General features: G+C 37.9%; 1 protein-coding gene across 1 annotated transcript; it reads left to right on the forward strand.

Moving 5' to 3' along the window:
• Positions 1–6518: 6518 nt before the first annotated feature.
• Positions 6519–9387, forward strand: LOC130015265 (uncharacterized; the record flags this gene model as incomplete). Its single annotated transcript, XM_056105046.1, has 5 exons — positions 6519–6536; positions 6949–7255; positions 7454–7687; positions 8543–8595; positions 8833–9387. Coding segments are annotated over exons 1-5 (1167 nt in total), but the record flags the coding sequence as incomplete, so codon positions are not given.
• Positions 9388–17228: the final 7841 nt, after the last annotated feature.

A 17228-nucleotide genomic window follows, 5' to 3' on the forward strand; every position in this document is an offset into this window, starting at 1 on the left:
TTAAAAATAGAATATCATGCTTTGACCAAAACAGTTCCACAAATTTGATTGATGAAACAATTGTCAATAGACTTATCGCAATGTTTAATGAATGCAACGAAATTGCTAAATTATTTAGAATGGCGCGAGATAGATTTATCGAAGATTCTTTGATGCCAATAAAATTGAAATTAGTTTGTCAAAGAGAATACGACACTGATCAATACTCTGCTCCAGTAGCAAATGAAATTGTTGGACTTTTAGTTGGCAATTTTGGTTATTATGATAAGAAACGTGATATTGTGGTCGAATATAAAACCGAGGATTTACAAAGAATTAGTTGCTTGCATCCCAATTTCATGGCGACGCAATTTCCCATATTATTCCCTTACGGCGAAGGGGTTATAAAATAGACATTGCGTACGCACCTACCACTAAAAATAGACGTGTTAAGCAGACTCATATTATAATGCGAGAATATTATGCTTATTTCATCCAGCAACGCAGAACCGATCAGTCGCATTTGTTGCGAGGTGGTCGTCTATTTCAGCAATTTATTATGGATGCTTTCACATTTATAGAGCAAGAACGTTTAAATAATATCAAACATAATGAGAAGGCTCTTTGCTCAGATATATATATAGTGGTATACGTGATGCATTTTTTCGCGGTGATACCGAAAGTAATAACATAGGCAAACATGTCATATTGCCCGCCTCTTACACAGGGAGCCCACAATATATGATGGAACATTACCATGATGCTATGGCTATTTGTCGTGTCTTCAGTCATCCTGATTTATTTGTTACATTCACATGCAATCCTGTTTGGTCCGAAATTTCTGATATGCTGGCGGTTATGGATGGAGAAACGAAAGAAAATCGGCCTGACATCGTGTCTCGTATTATTAAATTTAAGGTTGACATGCTTAGCAAAGATATAAAGAATGGCAAGTACTTTGGTCTAGTCAGTGCTTTTTTATATATAGTGGAATTTTAAAAAAGAGGTATTTCACACATTAATTGTTTAATTTGGCTGGCTTTATCGCAGAAATCGCTGATCACAGCCCAAATAGATAACTTTATATGTGTAGAATTACCAAATCCCGAAGTTGATTTACAATGCAGCAAGTTGGTGGTTAAATATATGATTCACGGCCCATGTGGTGTTGTAAATGACAAAAGTCCTTGCATGCGCAATGGAAAATTTTCTAAGCACTTTCCTAAAAAATTTAGAGATGAAACTTTCATGGACGAAAAAGTTTTGGTATATACAAACGGCGGGACAATGAAATGCATGTTGAAAAAATAGTATTAAAATTGACAATAGGTTTGTAGTGCCGTATAATCCAAAATTGTTAAAGGATTTTGAAGCGCATTTAAGTATAGAGTTTTGCTGTTATTCATCATTAGTTAGTCATTTATTCAAGTACATTATCAAAGGTTCTGATAGAGTACGTGCCGTTCTTGAAAATGCTAGTGATACCATAGGCGAAAAATCGGGTCATCGAGATGAGGTTAAGAATTATTTAGATTTTCGCTACATATCTCCATGTGAGGCAGCTTGGAGAATATTTAAATTTCCAATTCAACATCGAGAACCTGCCGTTGAGAAGTTAGTTGTGCACTTACCAAACATGAACTCTGTTTACTTTAGTGAACACGTAGGTATTAGTCGCATGTATTATAATGACAATATTAGAAAAACTATGTTTACAAAATGCTTTTCCATAAATGCTCGGTTTGAGGAGGCTCGTGATCTTACTTATTCAAAACCTCAAAGTGGGTTTGAAATTCTAAGGATAAAATTTGGTAATTGTGAAAACGTGGACGTAGCAAAGGCCGAGCGACGTTTGTACATCGAAATGCAGGTGAACTATATTATTTGTGAATGTTATTAAATATAGTTAAAGGGCCACACTGTTTTGAAGAAGTATGGACGATATGTGAAGTTCAATATCCAACTTTCCAAGTGACTTGCATGGCTTATGGATTATTAGGCGATGATAAAGAATAGATTTAAGTTTTGGAGGAATCTACAGCATGGGCTTCATAGCAACAATTACATCGACATTTTGTCATATTACTTATTTTCTGCGATGTTGGTGATCCTGTGAGGTTATTCAATACTTTTTGGCGTACTTTTGCGGACGATGTTGAATACAATATGCATCACATTTTTGGTATTGCGTCTATCACTATATCAGAAAAATTACTGAAAAATCACGTGCCCTTCGAACTGGAAAAGTTATTGAATCGTAATGGGAATTCGCTTCCAGATTACAATCTTCCTTTGCCTACAGGCTCCGTATTTGCTAATTCCGCAAACAAGCCTATTGTTGAGGAATTATCATTTGACCCATTTGATTTAAAAATAAAATATGAATCGATGGTAGACACTCTAAATATTGAACAAAAGACAATTCATGATGATATTATTAACTCAGTTTAGTCTAGGGATGGTAGGCATTTTTCATTTATGGCCATGGCAGAACTAGGAAAACTTATTTATATGAAACAATTATATACAAGTTCAGGTCAGAAAGCAAAATAGTTTAATTTGTTGCATCATCTGGTATTGCGTCGCTGCTATTACCGGGTGGCCGAACTGCACATTCAAAATTTAAATAACAATCAACATGGAAGACTGTTCTTCTTGTGACATTAAAAAAAGTACACAATTAGCCGAGCTAATCAAACATACTGCCTTTGTTATTTGGGACGAAGCGCCCATGAACCACTGTTATTGTTTTAAAGCCATTGACCGTTCTTTTCCTGATATTTTATCTGCATCCTTTGAAAATCTAAAAGATTTGTCTTTTGGTGGTAAAACTTTTGTATTGGCTGGTGATTTTTGGCGGATTTTACCTGTTGTGCCGCAAGAAACGAAAGAAGATGTGTTAAACGCGTCCATCACAAAGTCTTATCTTTGGGAAATATTTAAAGTTTATAAGCTTAATATTAATATACGCGTAAATGGAAGTACAAGCGGATCTGATTTTTTGCCTAATTGTTCATTTTCACAATGGTTGTTGTCTATTGGAGATGGAAAACACATGTCAACCCAAATTGAATTATTTGATGAGGAAAATAATTGATAAACATACCTTCTAAATTTATAATTATTTATAATGACAATCCAATTGACAGTATTATTGTAATAACCCGTAAAAAAATTTAAGATTTAACATGCGAGTTTCGGAAATAATTCAATCGTTTCGGAAATATTTCAATCGTTTACGTATTTGTAATTCATTTGGATGTTCTATTCGGAAATTAGTTTGATTGGTTCGGGTCTCGTCAAAACGAGACCCGCTTATAATTAATGTTGGTCTCGTACGAGACCAACAAGTTACAAATGAGACCTTTATAAAATATGAAGGTTCTCGTTCGAAACTTCAGGTCTCGAACGAGACCTTCACATTTTATGAAGGGTCTCGTTCGAAACTTGAAGTTTCGAACGAGACTCTCGTTCATGTGGCGTGGGATACCAAGGCCCTGTTTTCTTGCCTTTTCTGTTACTGATTCCACCCGATTTTCTCGTTATTTAAACACGTTTCCTTAACTTAAAAATCTTCATTCAAGCTACATAAAACCCCTAGCTGTAGATCGTGGACTCCAACAATCAGAATTCCTTTCATTCTTTCTCTCCCTTCTTCGCAGAAACTAACCAAGGTATGTGTAGGTAATTTCAGTTTGCTCATTAAATCGTCATGTCCGTTCATAACTAATATCTCATTCGTTTCAGAATCAAATTTCGTTCCGTTTGATTCCTGAGATTGTAGACTCAGCCATCTACAAGTCCGAGATTAGTTTTTGCACAACGGTACGTTATCTTTCTCGTAATTGCTGTAACCGTTGCCGCGTTTACGTAAATTCTGTTTTTGAGTTTTAAATCGACCTCTTGGGATTTCAATTCGTTTGATAGCCGTTCGGAGGTCGAAATCAATTCCGTTTATTTCCCGTGGAAGTAGACTCACGCATCTACGTTTCTACACCTTTCGTTCGTCAAACGGTACGTAAATGAACTCGTATTAATCGCCGCCGTCTCACCGTATTATTTTGTTAAAATTGTGACGTTGATAGCTTTACTGCCGAATTCATTCTTTTGTTCTTGACGGTGAATTTGGTTATAATCTCTAGGTTGTTATTGTTTAAATTCTTAGTAAGTTTGTTAGACCGTTTCAAGTTGTTTTTCGTTGTTCTTGGAACGATTAGAATCCGATGGTGTTCATGAGTTATTCATGATGCTGATGTCAAATCTCGTGTTCATTGTGTTAGTGTTAGTTCTGGATTGATGTAGTTGATTGGCATGAGCTAGAAAACCTTGTGTCCAAGCTTTATGTTATGATTGAAGTTCCTAGTTCCTTTTGATTAGGAATGGCGGGTGTGAATTGGAGTCTAGGATTTGAAAAAGGAAGAAGACGATGATGTATTTGTGTTTGATTGGCTTGTTTTAATTCTTATTGGCTTAAGGGTCTTTTAGGCCACTAGTTTTGTGAAGGATAAATTGTTTAATCCCTTAAGTTAACTTATTAACTGTTCTATATTGATTTTAAAAAATTTATCTACGAAATTGGTTTCGACTTATTAATAAGCGATTTAAATAATATTGTTTTCATAAATTTGAGATTCTTCGAGCATTAATATTTTAAGTTTAAATTAAATATTAATTTTATTATAGTTTATACGAAATATTATATATTGACTATATTAAATAAGTATTGGGGAATTTATTTAATTTGAAAGTTTGTCAAATTAATTATATTATTTTTAAAGCATAAAAATAATATTTGAATATTTAAAAAATTAAATTAATAATTATTATTAATTATTATTTAATTGTTAAATTGATATTTTTGGCTTAGAATGCCTTTGGAATTAAATTTACATTTTAGCTTTATTTTGTTATTAAATTTATTGAGATAATTGCCGGTAATATTAATTACTTGGGTTTCAAGCTATTGAGTTCTATTTTAATGTCGATTAATATTTTAGTAAATATTAAATTATAAACTGTGGTTTATAACTCTGGTTTTATGGTTGAGTCGGGTTAGACTTGGGTCGTCCGACATGTGGGATTAGCTTGGTAGTTTTAAGAAACGCGGCTACCCACTATTTGAGGAAAGGATTTTATTTATTAATTAAATATTATTTAATTAATATTTTCGGGTGATTTTTAAATGTGAACTCAATAGGCTTGATTTATTTACGGCAATATAATTTATTCGAGATGATCTTTCTTTGTGACTTATCTGGCTTTTTATATGTGTTAGTCCTACGTGACGTCTAGTATTCTTAGAGTTAGGGGTTGGAGCAATTTTAACGTATGATTTATTTTTATACTCTTCGACTACTCGCGCTCCGGAGTCGAACCAGGGTTAGCTGTTTGCCGAAGTTTCACGTGGATAAGCAAGCAGTGAGTTTGTAGTGCTATTTACCGCTTTATTAAGTACCGCATCGTATTTTAATATTATAAATGTTTGTGAACTGTTTTTACGGATTATGGATCTGGATTGAAACGAGCTACTCGATAGGCTTGTATCGAGACTGTATGAACCGGTAAGTACTCTGGGAAACGGCAGACTAAAGTCTTGCTTACGCTGGTATAAATATATGACGAGGATTTGTTCCCGTCCACTCTGGGTTTATCGGTATGCTATGTCATACTTACGCTGGGATCATTTCAATACTGTTTTCCATAATCATAATATATTAGTATAAACTATTTTGATTTAAGGGTTTTAAACTTAATAAATGTAAATAGTATTGCGAACTCATCTCAGTATATCTGACCCCGTTGTTTTCCCAAATTTTCCAGGTTTATGATTTGAAAGCTGGTCCACTCTGATTCTTTTGATTCCTCAGAGGTTTTTATGTTATTTAAACTAGTTTATGTTTTCGAGCTCTTAGACCGCAGTAGAACTAGTTTATATATTACATTCAATATTACACTTTGGGATTGTCGAATTTGATCGACTATTTATTATTGGCATGTTTACTCTGGAATACTTTATTATTATATTTAAAGCATGTCGTGGAATATTTCAGATACTTAAGTTATTTATATTAGAACTGTATTATAAATTGCTAGACTTAGGTTGGAGTCTCGGTTGCCCCCGAGCAGTTTTCTGCAGGTTTAAATGTTATTTGATTTCCGCAAGGCTTGCTACGGGTTTTGGTACAACCATACCCATACCCTAGCGCCGGTCACGATTCATGAAATTGGATCGTGACAAAGTTGGTATCAGAGCTTTAGTTTTGAACTAAGGCCAAATTTTTGCATGTTACGTGTTTATTGCTTTAAGGCATGTTAAGTGTTACTCTTATATCATAGGATCTACTGCGGAATCAGGATTCAAGTTTTGTCTTTTGAAACGTCATCATTTGTTTTCAAAACTTTCTACCTTCACCTTTAGGAATGTTTGAGTCGGTCTTATGTGTTATTGATGTTTTACTTTGCGAATTTTTGCTTTACTCTGGAATGTTAGTGTTTTTACTCTGGATAAATTGTTGATTTGTGAACTATTAAATTATACTATGGGTGTTGCCATATGGGCATTGTTTGAGATTTGTTGTTTCATTCTTAGGAATGAACACTCGTGGGCGTGCTGCAGCTCAGGCTGAGGCTGAAGCTGATGACGCTATGTCGATTGAGGTTAACCAGCATGAACCAGAGGTTCAAGTTGGCAGGGGACGTACAGGTGGAGTTCCGGCTGGTAGAGGCCGAGCTGGCACAGGTCAGGGTGGTAGAGGTCAGGCTGGTGGAGGCAGAGGTAGGGGACGTGGTGGTGTAGGCTTTCAGGCACCAGGCGTACCACAAGCTCCTATCGATCCATTTGACTTCACGACATTTCTGGCTGGGATCACTGCACTCCAAAATAATCAAGTGCAACTGCAGGCGGGACAGATCGCCATGCAGAACCAGTATGCTATGCTGGGACAGATTGTGCAGCAACAGGTACCACAGGCTGGTGGTGTTGCGGTTGGTGGTGCTGGAATCACTTACAGAGACTTGGTGTTGGCTTATCTGAGGCTGAAGCCGACTGAGTTTGCGGGCGACGGCGACGCCCTAGATTTTCTGGAGGAGGTTGAGCGGAATGCTCAGAGACTACAGGCTTCTGAGAGACAGACTGTTATGTTAGTGGAGATGTCCTTGAAGGGTGCTGCAAATGACTGGTTTCGCAGGGAGATTCGCGCAGTTATGGCTACTATTACATGGGCGGACTTTGTGACACAATTCAAGGAGTTTTATCTACCTTTCTCAGTGACAGAAGGTTTCAGAGACAGACTGTTGGTTCTGAGGAGAGGAGACAGATCGGTACATGAGTACACTACTGAGTTTGTGAGACTTAGTCGCTTTGCCCCAGATCTGCAGACAGAACAGCAGAGGGTGAACGACAGATACGTGAAGGGTCTGGGTGCTGACTTTATTAGTCTTCTGACTGAGACGACCAAGGAATTTTCTGCTGTAGTGGACAGTGCCCGTCGGATAGAGGCAAATTTACTACACTTTGGGAAAATGACTGAGACGAAGAAGGCGAGCGGTGTTGTTCAGAGTAGTGGGCAGCAGGGTGGTAGCAGCGGCTATCAGCACAAGCCTTCCCAGTACAAGAGTCAGAAAGGGGGTGTTCGAAAAGGGTATCATCCGTATTCTCACAGTTCTGGTTACAGTGGGAGTAGCCGTGGATCTGGTCGCGGTTACAATGGTACTACTAGCGTTCCGTTTTGTCAGAACTGCAGGCGCAGACATTCGGGACAGTGCACAGTGGCACCAGGTAGTTGCTATGCTTGTGGCCAGCATGGTCACTTTGCTAGGGAGTGTCCGTCATCTGGACAACAGATGTCGTCGGATAGTGTTGCTCAGCCGTTCTTTCAGCAGCAGAGACCTGTTTTCACTCCTTCGGCAGGGTATTCTCTACCTGCCGCTTCGTTTGGTGGCCAGCGGGGCCGTGGTTCAGGAGGGCGTGGTTTTGGTGGCCGTGGGAACGGTGGTAGAGGCTCGGGTAGTTACAGTTCTTCTCAGGCACCGCAGCAGGGACAGAGTTAGGCCGGAGTTTTTGCTCTGACTCCTCAGGATGCTCGTGCATCAAACGCCGTGGTGCAAGGTACTATTCCCATTTCATTTGTAGATGCCTTGGTCTTATTTGATGCGGGTGCAACACACTCTTTTGTTTCTTTGAGTTTTGCTGCTAAGTTGGGTGTGACACCATCTAGGTTGTTAGAGCCTTTATCTGTATCTACGCCCTTGACTGACTGTATTGTGGTGGACGTGGTCTATCCGTCTTGTTCTGTGATTATACATGGTAGGGATCTTAGTGCTGATTTGATTATGCTTGACGTGTTATCTTTTGATGTCATCTTGGGGATGGATTGGCTTTCACGCCATTTTGCTTCTATCGACTGTCGAGGGAAGTCGGTATTGTTTGGGATTCCTGGTGATATGCCTTTTTCTTTCCAAGGAGAGAAGGCGGATACACCTAAGAATCTAATTTCGGCGATCAAGGCCAAGCGTATGATGGGCAAGGGTCGCCAGGCTTTCTTAGCGGTGGTTCGTGATTTAGAGGGTGATAGTGGTGATGTTCATAGTGTTCCTATAGTGAATGAGTTCACTGATGTGTTTCCAGGGGAGTTGCCTGGATTACCACCTGATCGTGACATTGAGTTCTGTATCGATGTTGCTCCGGGAACAGCTCCTATTTCGATACCTCCGTATCGGATGGCTCCTGCAGAGCTGAAAGAGTTGAAGGAACAGTTACAGGAATTGCTTGATAGTGGTTTTATCAAACCGAGTACTTCTCCGTGGGGTGCTCCTGTGTTGTTTGTCAAGAAGAAGGATGGGTCATTTCGGCTGTGTATTGACTACAGACGGCTGAACAAGGTTACTATGAAGAACCGGTACCCTCTTCCTCGTATTGATGATTTGTTCGACCAGTTGGAGGGTGCTAAGTGCTTTTCGAAGATTGACTTGAGATCCGGGTATCATCAACTTCGGATTCGAGACGTCGATGTGCCGAAGACTGCTTTCAGAACACGGTATGGGCATTTCGAGTTCCTGGTCATGTCTTTCGGGTTAACTAACGCACCAGCAGCGTTTATGGATATGATGAACCGAGTATTCAAGCCGTTTCTGGATCAATTTGTTATTGTGTTTATTGATGACATACTAATTTACTCTCGGAGTGAGGAGGAGCATGCTTTCCACTTGAGAACGATACTGCAGACTTTGCGTGAGCATCAGCTGTATGCTAAGTTCTCGAAGTGCGAATTCTGGCTGGATCAAGTTACATTCTTAGGACACGTGGTGTCAAAGGATGGGATCAAGGTTGATCCGACGAAGATTGAGGCGGTTATGGATTGGCAGAGGCCGAGGTCAGTTACCGAGATCAGAAGTTTTCTGGGGTTAGCTGGCTACTATCGTCGGTTCGTGCAGGATTTCTCCAGAATATCTGCACTGATGACTAAACTGACACAGAAGGGTGTTAAGTTTGAGTGGACTGACAAGTGCGACGCGAGCTTTGAGAAGCTCAAAGAGATTTTGACTACAGCTCCTGTGTTGGCTTTGCCATCTGGCATCGAGGGATTCACTGTGTATTGTGATGCTTCCCGTATCGGTTTGGGGTGCGTTCTGATGCAACATGGTAAGGTGATTGCCTATGCTTCTCGCCAGCTGAAGAAGCATGAGGTGAATTATCCTACTCATGATCTGGAGTTAGCAGCTGTGGTTTTTGCTCTCAAGATTTGGAGGCACTATTTGTACGGTGCGACTTGCGAGATCTTCACTGATCATAAGAGTCTGAAGTACATTTTTGATCAGCGTGAGCTGAATCTGAGACAGCGGAGATGGTTGGAGTTACTGAAAGACTATGATTGTACTATTCAGTACCATCCGGGTAAGGCTAATGTGGTAGCTGATGCGTTGAGTCGCAAGTCTTCGGGCAGTTTGGCCCATATTTCTGAGGTTGGGCGGAGACCCATGGTTCGTGAGTGGCATAGTCTGTTAGCTTCGGGATACAGATTTCAGGTTTCGCAGAGAGGTTGTTTATTAGCACAGTTGCAGGTGCAACCAGTTTTGATTGATAGGATCAAAGCGTCACAAGCTGAGGATCCACAATTGAAACGGATTATGGATGAGATCCATCTGGATGGAAATTCTGAGTTTGTTCTGGCGGATGGAGTTCTTAGGTACGGTTCTCGACTGTGTGTTCCGGATTCGGATGGTTTGAGAGACTAGATTCTGGAGGAAGCGCACAAGTCAGCTTACAGTGTTCATCCGGGTTCTACCAAGATGTACCATGATCTCAAGGATACGTACTGGTGGAGCGGAATGAAAAAGGATGTTGCAGAGTTTGTGTCTAAGTGTTTGACTTTCCAGCAGGTAAAGTTAGAGCATCAGAGACCGTTTGGATATCTACAACCGCTACCTATTCCAGAGTGGAAATGGGAGCGAATCGCTATGGACTTTGTGGTTGGTTTGCCACGTACCCGACAGGGGTATGATTCGATTTGGGTGATAGTTGACCGTTTGACCAAGTCAGCTCACTTCTTACCGATCAAGGTTACTTATCAGGCTTCGAAGTTGGCACAGTTGTACATCGATCGGATTGTGAGTCTCCATGGTGTACCAGTGTCGATAGTTTCGGATAGAGGTTCAGTTTTCACCTCTCGGTTTTGGAAGGCGATGCAGGAATCTTTGGGTACGAGATTGGATTTCAGTACTGCTTTTCATCCTCAGACTGATGGTCAGTCTGAGAGGACTATTCAGACTTTGGAGGACATGCTCAGGATGTGTGTTCTGGATTTTCAGGGTAGCTGGGATACTCATTTGCCTTTGATTGAGTTTTCCTATAACAACAGTTACCACGCTAGTATCAAGATGGCACCTTATGAGGCTTTGTACGGGCGCAAGTGTCGATCTCCTATCTGCTGGGAGGAGGTTGGCGAGCGCAAGCTCTCGGGAGCAGTGATTATTCAGATTACCTCAGAGAAGGTACCATTGATCAAGTGGAGACTGGAGACAGCTTTTAGTTGGCATAAGAGTTATGCTGATCCGAAGAGAAAAGACATGGAGTTTCGGGTTGGAGATTTCGTGTTTCTTCGGGTTTCGCCTATGAAGGGCGTTGTGCGTTTCGGTGTTAAGGGGAAGTTAGCACCGAGGTATGTTGGTCCGTATGAAATCATTGAGCGTATTGGAGCAGTGGCGTACAAGTTAGCGTTGCCACCAGATATGTCGTTGGTTCACCCAGTGTTTCACATTTCCATGTTGAGGAAGTGTATTTCTGATCCTTCTCGCGTGATAGTACCGCAGAGTGTTGAGATTGACCATGAGTTATCTTACGAGGAGCAACCTGTAGAGATTGTTGATACGCAGGTTCGTAAATTACTGAACAAGGAGATTCCGATGGTCAAGGTTCTTTGGCGGAACCATTCTGTTGAGGAGTGCACGTGGGAGACCGAGTTGGATATGCGAAATCGCTATCCTTTTATTTTTCCTCGAGGTACGAAAATCAATTGTTGTGTGAATTTTAGTGAGTTTTACTTATGTTTGTGTTGTTTTTGGTGCTATGTGTTTATTGTGTTAAATTCGAGGACGAATTTTTAATAAGTTGGGGAGAATGTAATAACCCGTAAAAAAATTTAAGATTTAACATGCGAGTTTCAGAAATAATTCAATCGTTTCGGAAATATTTCAATCGTTTACGTATTTGTAATTCGTTTGGATGTTCTATTCGGAAATTAGTTTCGGTTCAACTAAATTAGGTTGAACCATTGGTTCGGGTCTCGTCAAAACGAGACCCCCTTATAATTAATGTTGGTCTCGTACGAGACCAACAAGTTACAAACGAGACCTTCATAAAATATGAAGGTTCTCGTTCGAAACTTCAGGTCTCGAACGAGACCTTCACATTTTATGAAGGGTCTCGTTCGAAACTTGAAGTTTCGAACGAGACTCTCGTTCATGTGGCGTGGGATACCAAGGCCCTGTTTTCTCGCCTTTTCTGTTACTGATTCCACCCGATTTTCTCGTTATTTAAACACGTTTCCTTAACTTAAAAATCTTCATTCAAGCTACATAAAAACCCTAGCTGTAGATCGTGGACTCAACCAATCAGAATTCCTTTCATTCTTTCTCTCCCTTCTTCGCAGAAACTAACCAAGGTATGTGTAGGTAATTTCAGTTTGCTCATTAAATCGTCATGTCCGTTCATAACTAATATCTCACTCATTTCAGAATCAAATTTCGTTCCGTTTGATTCATGAGATTGTAGACTCAGCCATCTACAAGTCCGAGCTTAGTTTTTGCACAACGGTACGTTATCTTTCTCGTAATTGTTGTAACCGTTGCCGCGTTTACGTAAATTCTGTTTTTGAGTTTTAAATCGACCTCTTGGGATTTCAATTCGTTTGACAGCCGTTCGGAGGTCGAAATCAATTCCGTTTGTTTCCCGTGGAAGTAGACTCACGCATCTACGTTTCTACACCTTTCGTTTGTCAAACGATACGTAAATGAACTCGTATTAATCGCCGCCGTCTCACCGTATTATTTTGTTAAAATTGTGACGTTGATAGCTTTACTGCCGAATTCATTCTTTTGTTCTTGACGGTGAATTTGGTTATAATCTCTAGGTTGTTATTGTTTAAATTCTTAGTAAGTTTGTTAGACCGTTTCAAGTTGTTTTTCGTTGTTCTTGGAACGATTAGAATCCGATGGTGTTCATGAGTTATTCATGATGCTGATGTCAAATCTTGTGTTCATTGTGTTAGTGTTAGTTCTGGATTGATGTAGTTGATTGGCATGAGCTAGAAAACCTTGTGTCCAAGCTTTATGTTATGATTGAAGTTCCTGGTTCCTTTTGATTAGGAATGGCGGGTGTGAATTGGAGTCTAGGATTTGAAAAAGGAAGAAGACGATGATGTATTTGTGTTTGATTGGCTTGTTTTAATTCTTATTGGCTTAAGGGTCTTTTAGGCCACTAGTTTTGTGAAGGATAAATTGTTTAATCCCTTAAGTTAACTTATTAACTGTTCTATATTGATTTTAAAAAATTTATCTACGAAATTGGTTTCGACTTATTAATAAGCGATTTAAATAATATTGTTTTCATAAATTTGAGATTCTTCGAGCATTAATATTTTAAGTTTAAATTAAATATTAATTTTATTATAGTTTATACGAAATATTATATATTGACTATATTAAATAAGTATTGGGGAATTTATTTAATTTGAAAGTTTGTCAAATTAATTATATTATTTTTAAGGCATAAAAATAATATTTGAATATTTAAAAAATTAAATCAATAATTATTAATAATTATTATTTAATTGTTAAATTGATATTTTTGGCTTAGAATGCCTTTGGAATTAAATTTACATTTTAGCTTTATTTTGTTATTTAATTTATTGAGATAATTGCCGGTAATATTAATTACTTGGGTTTCAAGCTATTGAGTTCTATTTTAATGTCGATTAATATTTTAGTAAATATTAAATTATAAACTGTGGTTTATAACTCTGGTTTTATGGTTGGGTCGGGTTAGACTTGGGTCGCCCGACATGTGGGATTAGCTTGGTAGTTTTAAGAAACTCGGCTACCCACTATTTGAGGAAAGGATTTTATTTATTAATTAAATATTATTTAATTAATATTTTCGGGTGATTTTTAAATGTGAACTCAATAGGCTTGATTTATTTACGGCAATATAATTTATTCGAGATGATGTTTCTTTGTGACTTATCTAGCTTTTTATATGTGTTAGTCCTACGTGACGTCTAGTATTCTTAGAGTTAGGGGTTGTAGCAATTTTAACGTATGATTTATTTTTAGACTCTTCGATTACTCGCGCTCCGGAGTCGAACCAGGGTTAGCTGTTTGCCGAAGTTTCACGTGGATAAGCAAGCAGTGAGTTTGTAGTGCTATTTACCGCTTTATTAAGTACCGCATCGTATTTTAATATTATAAATGTTTGTGAACTGTTTTTACGGATTATGGATCTGGATTGAAACGAGCTACTCGATAGGCTTGTATCGAGACTGTGTGCACCGGTAAGTACTCTGGGCAACGGCAGACTAAAGTCTTGCTTACGCTGGTATAAATATATGACGAGGATTTGTTCCCGTCCACTCTGAGTTTATCGGTATGCTATGTCATACTTACGCTGGGATCATTTCAATACTGTTTTCCATAGTCATAATATATTAGTATAAACTGTTTTGATTCAAGGGTTTTAAACTTAATAAATGTAAATAGTATTGCGAACTCATCTCAGTATATCTGACCCCGTTGTTTTCCCAAATTTTCCAGGTTTATGATTTGAAAGCTGGTCCACTCTGATTCTTTTGATTCCTCGGAGGTTTTTATGTTATTTAAACTAGTTTTTGTTTTCGAGCTCTTAGACCGCAGTAGAACTAGTTTATATATTACATTCAATATTACACTTTGGGATTGTCGAATTTGATCGACTATTTATTATTGGCATGTTTACTCTGGAATACTTTATTATTATATTTAAAGCATGCCGTGGAATATTTCAGATACTTAAGTTATTTATATTAGAACTGTATTATAAATTGCTAGACTTAGGTTGGAGTCTCGGTTGCCCTCGAGCAGTTTTCTACAGGTTTAAATGTTATTTGATTTCCGCAAGGCTTGCTACGGGTTTTGGTACAACCATACCCATACCCTAGCGCCGGTCACGATTCATGAAATTGGATCGTGACAATTATTAACTATGAATGTACTGATTTTAATGAAAATTATACGCACTCCACATATTTACAAAAAAGAACAAGTGTATGTCTTTGCAACGAAGTGATTGAAATAATAAATTCTGTTGTTCTAGATTTAGTGCCTGAACAAGAGCACGTATATTATAGCTACGACAATATATGTAATAATTCGAGTAATTTAAAAGAATTGATATTGCTTTATCCAGTTGAATTTCTAAACACTCTTCAATTTAATGCTTCCCACAACATGCATTGAAACTGAAACTAAATACACCTGTGATGTTGCTATGTAATTTGAATCCTTCAGTAGGACTGTGCGATGGAACTCGGTTACTGCTAATTCAATTAGGCGTACGCGTGATTGAAGCCCAAATTATGACAGGTTCATTTGCTGGTGATTGGGTTTTTCATCCCACAGATAGTATTATCAATAATTGATAAAAAATGGCCTTTCATTTTAAAGCATCGACAGTTTCCTTTGCGTATTTGCTATGTCATGACAATTAACAAAAGCCAGGGGCAGACTTTAAATAATATAGGATTTTTCTTAGACCATCCTGTAATTACGCATGGACAATTATATGTTGCATTATCACGTGTCACAAATGAAAATGGTATAGGCTTATTAATAAAAAAAATGAAAAGATGCTGAAGGCAGATATTCGAACTACAAAAAGAACATTGTTTACTCAGAAATTTTACAAGACTTGTAAATATTCTTAATATGTTATTCCACTAACATTGACGTGCAGTTGAACATGGCATCTGTCGAAATCTGCAATATTACAATGTATATAAAACAGGTTCGAATTATAGCCAGAGTTGCCAGAGCTTGGGATTTTTTACAGCACTCATAATCCTGAAGTTATATCCAACTACGAGTTTCTTTTGATTTATTACAAGGTTTGCTTAAATTATTTTACTTTGCATAAATGTATGTATATAGTTATAGTTGTGTTGTATTGATGCACATTGACAATGTTGTGTATGATGTTAGGGTGATATGATTTAGAGCATTGTAAGCAGTGGTGTAGCGTCAAAGTTTCGTGAATTATTGGTCGAGGGTGAAGTTCACGCCATATCTGGTTTTTTGGTTATGCTTGCGCAAGCTAACTACCGTATAAGTCCGCATGCTTTTTGCCTCATGTTTTCGTATAATTCAATTGTCAGACAAATCGATGATTTGACAACTCCTACCATTCCGTTTGACAAGTTTAACTTTATGTCCTTCGACGATTTGAAAGGACGCATTGTCCAGTTTAACTTTCTAAGTAGTTTGTTAAAACATTAAGAGAAAGTGTTAGTGTATTTATATGCTAATTGCATTATTAATGCATTGTTCTTTTTTGTAGATACGATAGGCCAATTAGTAGTTCTTGAAGGTGTTGAGCAGACTCGGTTTTATGACAATATTATGTTAGTAGTATGTGCCCTAGGGTCATTTTGTCTGTATACTTGTATAAACAAATCCCAATGGGCAATGATATATATGTTTTATTTGAACTAAGTGTCTCATCAACTAAGCGTTTATTTATTACATATTGTCCTTATCACATTGTGATAGAATCTATTCTTACGGTGTTAAAATATGAGTGACATTTTCTATTATACAAGTGATCTAAATAAACGTTCACAGTCGATGGGGTCCTACGAATAAGGGCATCACATTATCCCGAAAAGATCGTCACCTCTGTTTATTCTCCTGATTAGTAAAGAGTTACTAATTATAGGAAGTCGTGAGTCTCATACTACTTGACGGGGATCAGAATAAACATGTGGAAACTCAAAGGTTTTGAGTGAGTCGAACAAGTGACGCTAGATGACTTATACATGGTATTTCATCAAAGTCAATTTAATGTCATCTAGTTCATAATTTTACATATGTCCTTTGACTTGCGGTGACACTATCTTCTATATAGGTGATTAGAGTTTGATACTCCTTATCCCTAGATCTTTCATAAGCTAGGGTCGCGAGATGTGTTGGCTCTAATTAGTTGTATATGGAGACAGAGGTTTAACCAAGAGAGGATTTATCACTCCGGGAACTGAAAAAAGATTCTATGCTATCTCAAATTGTTTTTGATAGATTATAAAAACTTCGCAGGTGTATATGAGTTACTTAGAAAGTTGTTTCTAGTTGAAGTCATATTTATCAAGAATAAGAACTAAGAGATGAGGTCATATGATAAAGACAAACAGTGTTTGACTTAACCATGACACTAGTCGAGATCAGAATCTTAGATGAAGGGAATTTTGAGTTTACGGTAATTATTAACATTGGTTAATAAAGAATGCATCGAAACGTACATATCTATTTGGGGGTAGTGATATGTTGCCAGACGTCACTCTCGATCTACGAGAATTAATAATTAATGAGATTTATTTATTAAATATAAGAAAGGCATTGCTTATATCTCTCGTTTCCATATAGATGTGAACCTAATTAGTCACACACAATAGGGTGTGCAACTGATTGAGTTTATCGATTTCATAAAGATACTAGCATATCTCATAAATTAA

Source organism: Mercurialis annua, linkage group LG3, assembly GCF_937616625.2.
Source record: "Mercurialis annua linkage group LG3, ddMerAnnu1.2, whole genome shotgun sequence".
Taxonomy (NCBI): Eukaryota; Viridiplantae; Streptophyta; class Magnoliopsida; order Malpighiales; family Euphorbiaceae; genus Mercurialis; species Mercurialis annua.